Source organism: Dendrobates tinctorius, unplaced genomic scaffold (assembly GCF_039654945.1).
Source record: "Dendrobates tinctorius isolate UK_male_01 unplaced genomic scaffold, ASM3965494v1 ptg000028l, whole genome shotgun sequence".
Classification (NCBI taxonomy): domain Eukaryota; kingdom Metazoa; phylum Chordata; class Amphibia; order Anura; family Dendrobatidae; genus Dendrobates; species Dendrobates tinctorius.
In genome coordinates this window covers 12715021-12730431 of record NW_027361696.1, presented here as the reverse complement: position 1 = coordinate 12730431, position 15411 = coordinate 12715021, and the positions used below count along the sequence as shown (strand labels likewise).

Here is a 15411-nt window from a genome sequence, read left to right as displayed (position 1 = left end):
AGGGGTCAGCACTAAGGGGAGGCTTCTGACTACTCATTTTAGTGATCACAGGGGTCTCTGGACTTCATAAAATCATGTTGACAAGGCAAAAATTTTGATTGAACTGGTGGTGACCAAACTTATTTCCATGGAGATCCATGGAGATCTCGCCAACTCTTCTGTATCTGTTCTGTGCTAGAACTGGGGGCTTACGCCTGTACTACTGGTGTGTCATCCCGAGGTCCGCCATAGCCTATCGCCAGGTACTATGTGGCTGCTATATGCCTTTGTTTTATATATGTGTGAGGATCACAAACGTGATGTAAATTTGGCCTTATGTGACATCAGTATATCACCACCAGAAGCTGGAATCCCACCCGAAGCTACTGCAGTCCGGGAGGCTGCTGGTACACAGATATCACCGGGAGCATCTGCTACTTAGAGAAATAAACCTGGTACCTGGCAAGTACTTGCTGAGGGCTGACGGACCGTGGGCTTTCCTGGGGGGGGACGAGTGTGCTGGGCGCAGAATCTACCCCCAGGTTTTCTCTTCTGATGCTGCAGAGATGTTCGGCCACTTGTGCATCCAGCTAAAAAGAACGGCAAAGGGAAAGGTGAACAAATGAAATCACAAGTTCTGGGGTAATAGTGACTCCCACAAATGGTGGGAATGACTAAACACTGATGTCGAGTACTCAGTGGGTGGATCTGCTCTGTCCGCGTGTGTGTATTACATATGTGTATATGATATACTGTATGTGTGTCTATATTACATATGTGTATATGACGTGTGTATATTATATGTGTGTGTATATATTACATTGCATGTGATGTGTGTGTATATTACATGTGTGTGTATATTACACATGTATATGTTAAATGTGTGTGTATATTACATGTGTTATTACATGTGTATATGATATATGTATATTACGTCTATAACTGTATATTACATATGTTTGTGTGTATATGACATGTGTATGTGATATGTGTGTATTACATGTGTATGTGATGTGTGTATATTACTTGTGTGTATATTGCATATGTATATGATGTGTGTATATTACATATGTGTGTATATTGCGTATATATATATATATATATATATATATATCTGTCTAACATGTCTGTGCTCACACACTGACGGCTCCTCACTACATTTTGCTCTAGGACTGATGTGCTGTGACTGTTCCCGCTATTCCTCTGTGCAGACATGGTTGTCTTCGCTCCTCGGATTGTCCCTCTACATACCTGGTTTTCTGAGCCGCGTGTTGGGGCCCCAGAACCCTCGGCTCCACCATTAATACTGGCATCTGTGGACAAAGCACAGACTCCTGTCATGTACATAATGATTGATGTTGCGCTGTGTAATATTATTTGATTCCTGACTACATTTCAACACGTAGTTTATTATACTCCCTTACATGTCGCCATCATATACCACAGTGCTGTACAGACATCATTATCACTGTTCCCATTGGGGCTCACAATCTACACTTCCTATAAGAGAACATACAAACGCCTCACAGTGGGTATTTAATCTGGGTTTCTAATCTATGGATGTATGTGTTTCAGACTCGGCAGCATTCAGGGACGTTACATAGCACCGTGGCCCCTTCATCCTCAGGGTTCAGCAGTGGGACCCCCTGATCTGGCAGGGACAGAGTATTGGGGTACATCCCTGTAATGGTCACCTGCTTTCTTTTTCAGGTCCTGCTCCATGTCAGCCAGCTGCTGATTGTACGAGTTCCTCAAGTTGTTAATGTCCTCTTCCAACCGCGCTCGAGACTTCTGCTCCGCCTCATATTCGGCCTTCAGACGGGCGAACCTTTCCTCATACTCCTGCAGAGCACATCTGGTTAGCAGGGCCCATCACATCGGCAGAGCGCATCATGTCGGCAGAGAGCGTCAGGTCGGCACAGCGCGTGATGTCGGCAGAGCACGCCATGTTGGCAGAGCGCGTCAGGTTGGCAGAGCGCATCAGGCCGGCAGAGCAGGCACTATGTGTAGTTCTGTACATATGTGACGTTCACAGCTTTATGGCACAAATTCTACATCAACATGGCTTAGACAAAGCGAGATATCAGCTCTTTGCCCCTTTCTTGTGTGTAAATCGAGGGAAATCGCACAGTTTTGCTGTAGTTTTTCTTTTTAGTAAATTTTTTCCTGCTAGGATTTTATAATGAAAATCCACCAAAAATGACATACCATATAATCAAAAAAGCAAAAGCTGAAAAAACTTAAAAACCAGGTGTTGTTACAAGACTGTGCCATAAAGCGTGTTCTGTTTTACTCGTGATTTCTAGATGTGGCTTTTCAAACTGCCTGTGTCTGTCCCTTGTGTTACTGTGACGCTTGGTAATGTCATTTCTGCAGCGCTCACCCGTGAGGCTTCATACACCCCGAGATCACGCTGAATATAGCCCCGTCTACTGGCCAACACAAAAACTGCAGGAGGATTGGGCCCACTGTAGTTTATGTTCACATAAAATCTCATAAATTACTTTTAGATTTGGGTTTTGGAACACTTATTTAGGCTGTGTGCCCACGTAGCGATTTTTAAGCGTTTTTGCCGCGATTTTCGGCGCGAAAACGTTTAAAAATCGTGTACAGAACGCCCCCCATGCATTCCTATGGCATTCCGCACATGCTGTGCTAATGCTGCGCTTTTTTCCGCGGCGGAATCGCATCGCGGAAAAAAATCGCAGCATGCTCATTCTTTTGTGCGGAATCGCAAAGAATTGCCGCGATTCCGCACCTATAGGAATGCATGAGAATCGCTTACTTCCTGCATGTGGCTATGCCCACCATGCGGGAAGTTAAGCGTCTCATGTGCGGTTGGTACCCACGGTGTGGAGGAGAGGAGACTGTCCTCCAGGCCCTGGGTACCATACCCCTGTAAAAAAAAGAATAAAAAATAAAAAATCGGGGTATATCTACCTTCCGGCGTCCTGCGCTGCATCCCGGCCTCAGCGTTCCCAGTAATGCCTTGCGGCAAGGTCCTGTGATGACGTAGTCTCGCGTGACTCTAGCGGTCTCGCGAGATCGCTATAGCAACGCGAGACTACGTCATCACAGGTCTCGCAAGGCATTACTGGGAACGCTGTGGCCCGGGATGGCAGCGTGGGACGCCGGAAGGTAGATATACCCCGATATTTTTAATGTTTTTTAGCATTTTAACATTCTATCTTTTACTATTAATGCCGCATAGGCGGCCTCAATAGTAAAAACCTGGTCACACTTGTCAAACACTATGTTTGACGAGTGTGACCAACCTGTCAATCACGATGCTTCAAATCGCTTGGAAAGTGCTTGAATATCGCACGCGAAAATCGCGGCAAAATCGCGAACATAATCGCGGTTAAATCGCGCGGAAAAAAACGCGCGATTTCTGGGAAGGAGTCCGGTTTTTAGTGAGCGTTTTAAAACGCTACGTGGGCACATAGCCTAACTGTGTGACTGCAGCCTCAGGACATGTTCACAGGTAGCAGAAAAGCTGCAGATTTTCACTGTGAATGGTGAAATCTACTGCAGTAAAACTTGCCAATGTTCAGTACAGAATGTTTGTAATGGGACCTGCAGGAAAGTGCACACCGGAGCCGCACAACGGCTGCAGCGCCGGCTTCTGCTGTGGAAATCTCCTGCACTTATATCTCTCCTGTCCTATGCTGCAAAGTTTCCATCAGATAATCCGCCCTTGTGTGACCATGCCCTCCATGGATTTACCTGTCGGATCATCTGTTTTTCGGTCTCCATGTCCCCTTCATGTCCATTTACGTGGGTCTGTGCGGGCTTCACCGGAGATCTCTGCGGTGCTGCCAATAGAAGGTGACATAGTCAGTACTACCTCCTGTCTGACCATAAGTGGAGAGACAAATATGAGGGGGAGACTCCATGACCCCCCATATCCCTGGCACATGGTGCGGTTTCCATCTCTCGTCCGGATGTTCAGTGAATGGGGTGAGACCAACATGCAGGAAATCCTCCATACTGTGCGAGTCCTCACCTGGGAGCTCCTGTACGTCGGCTTGCTCGGAAAGCATAGCTTTTAACTTCTTAATTTCATCCTGGTACTCTCTGAGCAGGGCGTCCTTGGGGTCTTCATTAATACGTGGCTTGTTCTTGATGTTTTTGGCCCGGTTTGCATACCGCAGGGTGCTGAGGGTCTCGTCGTAGTTGTTATCAGCGGGGGACAGGCATGCCACCATCAGGGTCTTGGTGTTTCCTCCCAGTGAGTCCTGTAGCAGGCGCGTGAGTTTGGAGTCCCTGTAGGGAATGTGCTTGGACTTTCCATCCACTAGAGCCGAGATGACGTTGCCTAAAGCTGAGAGGGACAGGTTTATCTTTGTGGCTTCCTTCAGCCTCTCTCCAGTGGCCCCAGTTTTGGATTGTCTCTCACTGCCAGCAAGATCCACCAGATTGAGTTTCCCTGCACGGAGATGATCTTCTCCGCTCTCATCTGCCAACAGAGACAAGTCGTATGTCAGTAGTGACACCACCACCCTATTATGTGTGACACTCCTGCCCATGTGTTACACCCATCCCATAACGGGTCACCAGTGCCCATGTGGCACACCCATCCCATAACGGGTCACCAGTGCCCACGTGTCACACCCATCCCATAATGGGTCACCAATACCCACATGTCACACCCATTCCATAACGGGTCACCAGTGCCCACGTGTCACACCCATTCCATAATGGGTCACCAATACCCACATGTCACACCCATTCCATAACGGGTCACCAGTGCCCACGTGTCATACCCTCCCATAACGGGTCACCAGTGCCCACATGTCACACTCATCCCCTTAATGGGTCACCATTGCTTACATATCACACCAATTCCATAACGGGTCACCCCTGCCCACATATCACACCCATTCCATAATGGGTCACCAGTGCCCTCGTGTCACACCCAACCCATAACGGGTCACCCATGCCCACATCACACCAATTCCATAACGGGTCACTAGTGCCCACGTGTCACACTCATCCCATAACGGGTCACCCCTGCCCACATGTCACACCCATTCCATAACGTGACACCAGTGCCCACATCATACCCATAACGGGTCGTCATTGCTCATGTGTCATACCTCTCCCATAACATGTCACACCCCTCCCATAATGTGTTATCATTGCCCATGTGTCACACCCCTCCCATAACGGGTCACCCCTGCCCACATGTCACCCCCATTCCATAACCAGTCACCAGTGCCGTGTCACACCCATCCCATGACGGGTCGCCAGTATTCACATGTCCCCTCATTCCATAACGGGTCCAGTGCCCATATGTCGCATGCATCCCATAACTTTTCACCAGTGCCCAAGTGTCCCGCGCATCCCATAATGAGTCACCCGCCAGTCAGAGAGCCGCCGTTCCCACGCTGTCAAAAGACAGCGTGAGCGCTCAGCTGTGATCGCAGGTATAAAGTTTACCTCCGGTCACTGGTATCAGTTGATGGGACTACTGCTCCCATCATCTGACACCTGCTGCTGCCAACAACAGTGAGAGTAGGAGCGGCGGATGGGAGTATTCATCAGCCGATCCTGCGCTGTAAATTAATAATTTAAAAAAAACGGTGTGGGTTCCCCTGTATTTTTGCTAACCAGCCAGGCAAATCTCACAGCTGGAGGCTGCAACCCTCAGCTGTCAGCTTCAGCAAGGTTGGTTATCAAAAATAGAGGGGTTCCAACAGTGTTTAAATTATTTAAATAAATTAAAAAAAAAAAAACAGAGTGGGGTCCCCCCCATTTTTGACAACCAGTCTTCTAAAGCAGACAGCCATTGATTTTGGCCCCTCCAGCCTAAAAATAGCAGCCCGCAGCTGCCCAGAAAAGGCACATCTATTAGAAGTGCCAATTCTGGCGCTTTGCACGACTCTTCCCACTTGCCCTGTAGCGGTGGCAAGTGGGGTGATAGTTGGGAGGGGGTTGATGTCACCTTTGTATTGTCAGGTGACATCAAGCCCCGAGGTTAGTAATGGAGAGGTGTCAATAAGACACCCCCATTATCTAACCCCATACTCACATTGTAAGAAAACACAGAAACCCGGAAAAAAAGTCTTTTAATTGAAAGAATGACACAGACGCCTTTAATAATCTTAATTAAACCATACTTACGACCTCGCCTAATTCCACCGAAGCCCTCGATCTCCTGTAATAAAACTAAAATAAAAAAACAACAATATACCATAGCTGTCCGATGTTCTGTCCCACGCCGTAATCCATGTCTGGGGGATAAACAGTTTTCAAAATGGATGGTGCCAAGATGCGACCGTCCAGGCTGAGAACCACTGGTGAATGAGCTGCTGCGAGCGTGGCCTCAGTGACCGGTGGTGACATCATCGAGGTTACATCCAGTCACTGAGGCTTCGTTCCCAGCCGGGCTGAACTGTGGTGACCTCTGTGAGATCCCCGCTAGCACCGTGAGTTTTTCTTACGGTGCTAGCGGGGATCTCACCAAGGTTACCGCAGTTCAGCCTGGCTGGGAACGCAGCCTCAGGGACGTCACCACTAGTCACTGACGCTGCAAGCAGCTCATTCACCAGTGGTTCTCAGCCTGGACGGTCACATCTTGGCACCGTCCAGGTTGAAAACTGTTTATCCCCCAGACATGGATTACAGCGAGGGACAGAACGACAGACAGGTATGGTATATTGTTATTTTATTATTTTAGTTTTATTACAGGAGATCGAGGGCTTCGGTTGAATTAGGTGAGGTTGTAAGTATGGTTTAATTAAGAGTAACACAGACTCCTTTAATATTCTTTCAATTAAAGGACTTTTTCCTGGGTGTCTGTTTTCTTACAATGTGACTATGGGATTAGTAATGGGGGTGTCTTATTGATGCCTCCCCATTACTAACCTCAGGGCTTGATGTCACCTGTCAATACAAAGGTGACATCAACCCCCCCAACTATCACCCCTCTTGCCACCGCTACAGAGCAAGTTGGAAGAGCCATGCAAAGTGGCAGAATTGGCACATCTAATGTGCCTTTTCTGGGCAGCTGCGGGTTGCTATTCTTAGGCTGGGGGGGGCACTATCCATGGCCCCTTACTAACCTGAGAATACCAGCCCCCAGCTGTCTGCTTTAGCAAGGCTGGTTGTCAAAAATGGAAGGGCCCCCTCGCAGTTTTTTAAAATTATTTATTTAAATAATGTTAAAAAACAGCATGGGGACCCCTCTATTCTTGATAACTAGCCTTGCTGAAGCTGACAGCTGAGGGTTGCAGCCCCCAGCTGTGAGTTTTGCCTGGCTGGTTAGCAAAAATACAGGAGAACCCACACCGTTTTTTTTTAAATGTTTATTTACAGCGCAGGAGCGGCTGATGAATACTCCCATCCGCTGCTCCTCCTCTCACTGTAATTAGCGGTAGCAGGTGTCAGATGATGGGATCAGTAGTCCCATCAGCTGACACCAGTGACCGGAGGTAAAATTTTTACCTCCGATCACAGCTGAGCGCGCTCATGCTGTCTTCTGACAGCGTGGGAACTGCGGCTCTCTGACTGGCGGAAATGATTTCACCACCGATCAGAAGCGGTGTTTGCCGCGCTGTCATGCACAAGACAGCATGGAAAACACTGGATATTTGGGCCCCCCATTCAAGTGAATGTGTTTGGGTCTAGGCACTGTTCTGGTACCCGAACCCGAACTTTTTGTAACTGTTCGGCTGAACCCGCTGGACCTGAACATCCAGGTGTCCGCCCATCTCTACCCATATGTTACACCCCTCCCATAATGGGTCACCAGTGCTCATGTGTCACACCCATCTCATAATCTGTCACCTTTGCCCACATGTCATCCCCATTCCATAAAGGATCACCAGTGCCCAGGCCACACCCATAAGGGGTCACCAGTGCCCACGTGTCACATCCATTCCATAACGGGGCACCAGTGCCCACGTGTCACACCTATAACAGGTCACCAGTGCCCTCGTGTCGCACGCATCCCATAACAGGTCACCAGTGCCCACTTGTCAAACCTATAACGGGTCACCAGTGCCTAAGTGTCACCCCTGTCCACATGTCATTCCCATTCCATAACGGGTCACCAGTGCACACGCCACACCCATAAGGGTCACCAATGCCCATGTGTCAGAGTTATAACAGGTCACCAAGGCCCACATGGCGCCCTCTTACCTGTCGTACAGATCTCGATGGTGATGGTGAATATGGAGTGTGACCTGGACGAGTCCTTATTCATCAGTGTGTACCCTACAGAACGATTTCTCCAGCCCGTGTCCATGATCTTCTCACACTCGGCCACGCTGTGCACAGTATGCTGGGACAGGGCTTTCACGTACACTCCCCTATCCGGGTGCTCCTTAAGCTGAGGACAATCATAATTTTGTTACATATCATGTAGGAAAAGCTTCGTCACAGGATCTACCAAACTCACTATAAGCCATGCTGGACAGTGGTGGCAGGGCTGTGATGTATGAGGGACGAGTGCAGGGACGGTCCTCCGGAGGTGAGGACTGTGCAGCATCCACGTGATCAGACTTGGTTCTGTGCTTCATCTCGACCCTCCAGGTGTACAGATTGTGAAGCAGTCCAGCCTGGAGAGTCTGAATGTGTCAAGAGTGGGTTACACCCAGCGACCCCTGGGCTACACCTGCCTGCCTGGCGCCCCATGGGCTAAACCCGCCTGCCCTGGGCTACACTTTTCTCCCCGGCGCCTCCATGGGTTACACCCAATGACCCTAGGGCTACACCCGCCGCCTCCCCGGCACTCTCTGGGCTACACCAATCTGCCCTGGGCTACACTTGTCTCCCCAGTGCCCTCTGGGCTACACCCACTTGCCCAGGGCCCTCTGAGATACACCCGCCTGCCCAGCACCCCCTGGGCTACACTTGTCACCCCGATGTCCCCTGCGCTACATCCGCCTGCCCGGGGTTACCTGGGCTACACCCAGTGCCCCTTGGGGCTCCAGCTACAGTACAGACCAAAAGTTTGGACACCCATTCTCATTCAAAGAGTTTTCTTTATTTTCATGACTATGAAAATTGTAGATTCACTCTGAAGGCATCAAAACTATGAATTAACACATGTAGATTTATATAATTAACAAAAAAGTGTGAAACAACTGAAAATATGTCTTATATTCTAGGTTCTTCAAAGTAGCCACCTTTTGCTTTGATTAGTGCTTTGCACACTCTTGGCATTCTCTTGATGAGCTTCAAGAGGTAGACACCAGAAATGGTCTTCCAACAGTCTAGAAGGAGTTCCCAGAGATGCTTAGCACTTGTTGGCCCTTTTGCCTTCACTCTGCGGTCCAGCTCACCCCAAACCATCTCCATTGGGTTCAGGTCTGGTGACTGTGGAGGCCAGGTCATCTGGCGTAGCACCCCATCACTCTCCTTCTTGGTCAAATAGCCCTTACACAGCCTGGAGGTGTGTTTGGGGTCATTTCTGAGGCTGGTGACTCAGATAAACTTATCCTCCGCAGCAGAGGTGACTCTTGGTCTTCCTTTCCTGGGGCAGTCCTCATGTGAGCCAGTTTCTTTGTAGCACTTGATGGTTTTTGCCCCTGCACTTGGTGACACTTTCAAAGTTTTCCCAATTTTTCGGACTGACTGACCTTTTTTTCTTATTTTCTTAAAGTAATGATGGCCACTCGTTTTTCTTTGCTTAGTTGCTTTTTTCTTGCCATAATACAAATTCTAACATTCTATTCAGTAGGACTATCAGCTGTGTATCCACCAGACTTCTGCACAACACAACTGATGGTCTCAACCCCATTTATAAGGCAAGAAATCCCACTTATTAAACCTGACAGGGAACACCTGAGAAGTGAAAACCATTTCCGGTGACTACCTCTTGAAGCTCATCAAGAGAATGCCAATAGTGTGCAAAGCAATAATCAAAGCAAAAGGTGGCTACTTTGAAGAACCTAGAATATAAGACACAGTATTTTCAGTTGTTTCACACTTTGTTGTTAATTATATAATTCCACATGTGTTAATTCATAGTTTTGATGCCTCCAGAGTGAATCTACAATTTTCATAGTCATGAAAATAAAGAAAACTCTTTGAATGAGGTGTGTCCAAACTTTTGGTCTGTACTGTACCTGCCCGGTGTCCCCTGGGCTACACCCACCTACCCTGGGCTACATTTGTCTGAGCTACACCTGCCTGTATGGGGCCCCCTGGGCTACACCACCTGGCTGCTTGGGGCCCCCTGGGCTACACCTGGCTGCCCCCCGGGGTTCCCTGGGCAACACCCAGTGCCCCTGGGGCTACACCCGCCTGCCCTGGGCTACACTTGTCTCCCTGGCAACCCCTGGGCTACACCCACTTGCTCGGCTCCCCATGAGCTACACCCGCCTGCCTGGTGTACCTGAGCTACATCTGCCTACCTGCCATGGCTACACCCAGTGCCCCCGGGGTTCCTTGGGCTACACTCAGTGCCCCCTGAGCTACACCCACCTGCCTGGGGCCCCCTGGGTTACACCCACTTGCCCGGGGTCTCCTGAGCTACACCCGGCACCCCGGGGCTGCACAGAGCTGTCCGGGGCCCCATGAGGTACACCCGCCTGCCCATTGCCCCCTGAGCTACACCCACCTGCCCGGGGTTCCCTGGGCTACACCCAATGCCCCGGCGCTACACCCGCCTGCCCTTGGCTACATTTGTCTCCCAGGCGTCTGCCTGGGTCCCGAGATATACCCGCCTGCCCAACGCCCTCTGGGCTACACCTGGCTGTCTGGTGAACCCCGGGAGGAGAAAAAGAGACCATGTTCACTTCAGCCGTATGAACGGGGCCTATGGTGGAACATTGCGCACGCCGGCGTGGCACTCAGATCTTCAGGCAATGCTTGTGGCCAGTGGCCTCATTCCTGTGGCTGCTGCCATCGATGGTTTGACAGCTACAAACCAAGCAAAGGAACTAGCAGAGATGATTATGGCTGCCCACTACATAGGATGAGGCCCCAAGATATAAAAGTTGGAGGATGCTGCATATATGACGTTATACATGGTGGCGAATCGTCCCACCACCAAGATTCTTGCAAGCACTGGCTGCCTCTTTTCCAGTGGTGGCCAGAAAACAGGGACCAAGCTGATCATTGTTGTGGAAACGAGGATGATGGAGAATACAACAAAACCTCGGGTGGGGGGGGGTTTGTTTTGGTAACTTAATCTTGGACGCCTGGTTAACCTGCCACAGTCCAAACTATTGCAGGTCTGATTCTCACCAGCAATGCTGCAATGACAAGTACTGATCCTGGGAATCACAGGGAGCGCTGTACGCCCCCGGGTCAATACCAGATGTGGGGCCTGACTTTCTGCCAGGGGTGTGGGGCCTGCCTGTCTACCAGGGTCATCGGGTCTGCAGGGGTCGTGGGGCCACCTTGTCTGCAGGAGGCGTGTGGCATGCCTCCCTGCCGGGGGCATGGACCATGCCTGCATGCCTGGCGTGGGGCCTGACTGTCTGCCAGGGCCTGCTTGTCTGCTGGGGGCGTGGAGCAATGTGTATAAGCTGCTAGTCAGTAGGTGACTTGTGGGATCTGCACAGACTGCATCGGCCATTGTGGCTGGAGTTCTCCGTCCTCCTCTCTGTTACCATCAAATACCTCCAGTTTATGCTTTGTGTCCTCTCCCAACAGATCCCTGATCTCTTCATTGTAGATCTCCAGATAAGATGCTCGAACTAAGAACTTGGTGTTCTCTGCGCACTGCGGACAGAAGCAGACATGGGCTTTATTCACACTGGGGTTGAAGGCCCATAATCATCAATGGAAGGCAAAAAAAGCGTCTTCTTGAGGGGGTTGTAATTATCCTGTGATCCCAGGATGAGATCTGGTCCCCTTTGACTCTACATGGAGCTGTGATGTGGGTGACCGCAGACATATCTACAGGATCTGAGGTCTCACCTGAATACTCTCAAAGACGTGCTCGAAGGCCCGAGGAATGATGCCTCGCTGAGCCGACGGATCCGAGACCCCCTGCATGCTGAACGACTTCCCGCTGCCAGTCTGACCATATGCGAATATGGTGCCATTATATCCTTCCGTCACCCCCTGCAAAGAGGCCACAGAATATGAAAAGGTTGCTGACCCCATATATACCGTACATTATACATACTGACCCCCTATGTAATATACATTATACACATTTACCCTTATATACCGTACATTAGGAAAAGAAATCCAACCTCACAAGATATGTTCACACGGTGTACATCACCAATTGACTATAGAAAGGAGGGAAAGGGGATGTGTGAATAAAATATACTTTATTAAATCATGTTTTAAAGTTGACCTTTCTCAATTCACATGTCGCATATCATGAGATCATGTGATCGAGGTCAGCACGCAGTCCTCCAATTCCTCAAACAGAGTCTCAACAGAGATCCGGTAGGGTCGCGGGCAGCGCACAGCAGCTAAATTGTAAGTGCTGCAGGTAGCGTAAGTGGCTAGATTGTAGGTGCCATATAGATCTGAGACCATTACAAGTAGAGGTTCAGTCCCTTACGTTCGGGGATGGTCGGCACTTGTTAATACTCCCAGCACTTTTGCCAGATAGTGGCTTGGACATAATTGGCCTATTTTGTAATTTTGGTGTATGCAGCTTGTAAGGCAATACAATTTATATGAGCTACTCTGGAAAATCAGTGATTAGCCATGAATAGCCGCTGTTTACACACTGCAAACACTATTATATGAAAACTTAATTTCATTCATAAATGGTAATTTATGATCAATTATAAATATATCTAATGCCCAATAAAGTGAATACCAGTAATTAATGAGGGTCACAGTTGAGATATTCTTATGTTATATAATCGGAGACCTATCACTAGGGAACTAGTGGATTACAGTGGTGCTTATATTATAACAGTTCACATACTGTGATCCAATATACATCCTATGATGTATGTATTATTCATTTAATTCACGATTGTAAAACATGATTTAATAAAGTATATTTTATTCACACATCCCCATTCCCTCCTTTCTATACCGTACATTATACACACTCACCCCTATATAATGTACATTATACACACTACCCCTATATACTGTACATTATACACACTGATCCCCTATATAATGTATATTATACACACTGATCCCGATATACTGTACATTATACGCATGGATCCCCTATATAATGTACATTTACACACTGGCCCCTATATAATGTATATTATACACACTGACCCCCATAAACCATACTTTATACACACTGATCCCCTATATAATGTACATTATACACACTGACCCCTATATACCGTACATTATACACACTGATCCCCTATATAATGTATATTATGCACACTGACCCCAATATATTGTACATTGTACGAATGGATCCCCTATATAATGTACATTATACACACTGACCTCACATATACTGTACATTATACACAGTGACCCCCTATGTACCGTACATTATACACTCATCCCCTATGGACTGTACATTATACACACTGACCCCCTATATACTGAACATTATACACACTGACCCCTATATAATGTACATTATACACACTGACCTCATATATACCGTACATTATACACAGTGACCCCCTATGTACTGTACATTATACACTCTGACCCTCTATGTACCATACATTATACACACTGACCCCCTATATACTGAACATTATACACACTGACCCCCTTATGTACTATACATTATACACATTGACACCCTATATACCATACATTAAACACATTGACCCCTATATATTGTACATTATACACATTGATCCCCTTATATATAATGTACATTATACACACTGACCAACTATAGGATGTACATTATACACACTGACCCCCTATATGCATTATACACACGGATCCCCTATAGAATGTACATGATACACACTGACCCCCTACACTCCCTGACAGAAGTTATGTCGCTTATCCATGTTATGTAAATAAAAGCTTATAACCTGATGTTAAATTCATCCAATGGTTGTATAAATTATTCTTTTGAAAGCTGAAACCCTCCGAAATGTGGTTTAGGTTAAGAAAATAAATTGGCATCAATGCAGAAATATTGATAATTTAATGGACACATAATGGTCAGATTTTGGCAAGACAAAAGTTTTGTCGGCCACAGAAAGTAATGTGATATTCAAACAAATAATTTACTTAAAATACAAATATATGTTGCATAAAATTGGTGAATGAAGCTCCTGATGCCATAATTTCCTCAACTATGAGATATAACCCCTGAAGTGTCTCTTTTGCAGTGCATAAATGTGATGCTTTACGTGGACTCAGGAATATTTGCTTATTCGCTTATTATAACCCGAATAGCTGCAAACTTAGAACCCTAATTAAGAATCCCCTGATTGTGATGCAATGCTGTTGAGAATTGAACACATTATGCTTAATGTTCTTTTTCATCTGTGTTGTTTGTCTATTTTATTATTGAAAGTATACTTCTGTAACTGATGTTGTGGATAATGATTAAGTGGATTAATCTGCTTTCTTTGCACTGCAATGTCACATGTTTGTCATATTATCTTGTGGAAGCTTTCAATAGAAAGAGTTAAAAAAAAAAAAAAACATTGCTGAATGAAGTTGTGGTGCTATTAGAGTCATATTTAATATTTTGTGTGACTTCCATGAGCTTGAAGGACTGCATCCATGCGGTTCAACAATGATTCATACAATTTATTAATGAAGTCATCAGGAATAGCAAAGAATGCAGTCTTACATGCCTCCCAGAGTTCATCTAGATTCTTTTGTTTTGTCTTCCAAGCTTCCTCTTTCATCCTACCCCAAACATGCTCAATGATGTTCATGTCTGGTGACTGGGCTGGCCAGTCCTTGAGCACCTTGATCTTTTTTGCCTGGATGAACTTTGTTGTAGAGATGGATGTATGAGATGGAGCACCATCCTGCTGCAGAATGTGACCCCTTTTATGATTTGGAATATAAGGCTGAGTTCACACGTGGCATTTTTTTCGCGTTTCCGCGGCGGTTTTAACCGCGCGATTTTGCCGCGAAAACGCGAAAAATAAGCATCCCATGCATTCCTATGGGATTCCGCAATGCTGTGCTAATGCTGCGGTTTTTACCATGGCGGAATCGCTTCGCGGTAAAAACCGCAGCATGCTCATTAATTTGCGGAATCGCGGCGATCCCGCACCCATAGGAATGCATTGTTCCGCTTACTTCCCGCATGTGGCTGTGCACACCATGCGGAAAGTAAGCAGAACAATTGCGGATAGTACCCACGGTCCGGAGGAGAGGAGACTGTCCTCCGGGCTTTGGGTACCATATCCCCAAAGAATAGAATTTAAAAATAAAAAATATTGTTATTCTCACCCTCCGACGTCCCGTGCAGCCTTCCCGCTTCTCTCCACGTTCTCGTTCCCAGTAGTCCTTTGCAAAAATGCCCGCGATGGTGTCCGTTCTCGCGGGATCGCGAAGTCTCGCGGTCATTCGCGCGACGTCATCGCGAATCAC

The 15411-nt window shown here is 47.4% G+C and overlaps 1 protein-coding gene across 1 annotated transcript in view; it reads right to left on the bottom strand.

Moving 5' to 3' along the window:
• The window catches only part of KIF17 (kinesin family member 17), a 32589-nt gene that overhangs the window by 4393 nt on the left and 12785 nt on the right, over positions 1-15411 (bottom strand). Inside the window, exons 2-9 of the mRNA XM_073570192.1 lie at positions 11857-12003; positions 11557-11658; positions 8125-8314; positions 3986-4438; positions 3706-3794; positions 1674-1821; positions 1231-1292; positions 439-569 (exon numbers count right to left, since the gene is read on the bottom strand). Coding sequence (XP_073426293.1) covers positions 439-569; positions 1231-1292; positions 1674-1821; positions 3706-3794; positions 3986-4438; positions 8125-8314; positions 11557-11658; positions 11857-12003 — 1322 coding nt within the window. The remainder of the gene's footprint in view (positions 1-438; positions 570-1230; positions 1293-1673; positions 1822-3705; positions 3795-3985; positions 4439-8124; positions 8315-11556; positions 11659-11856; positions 12004-15411) is intronic.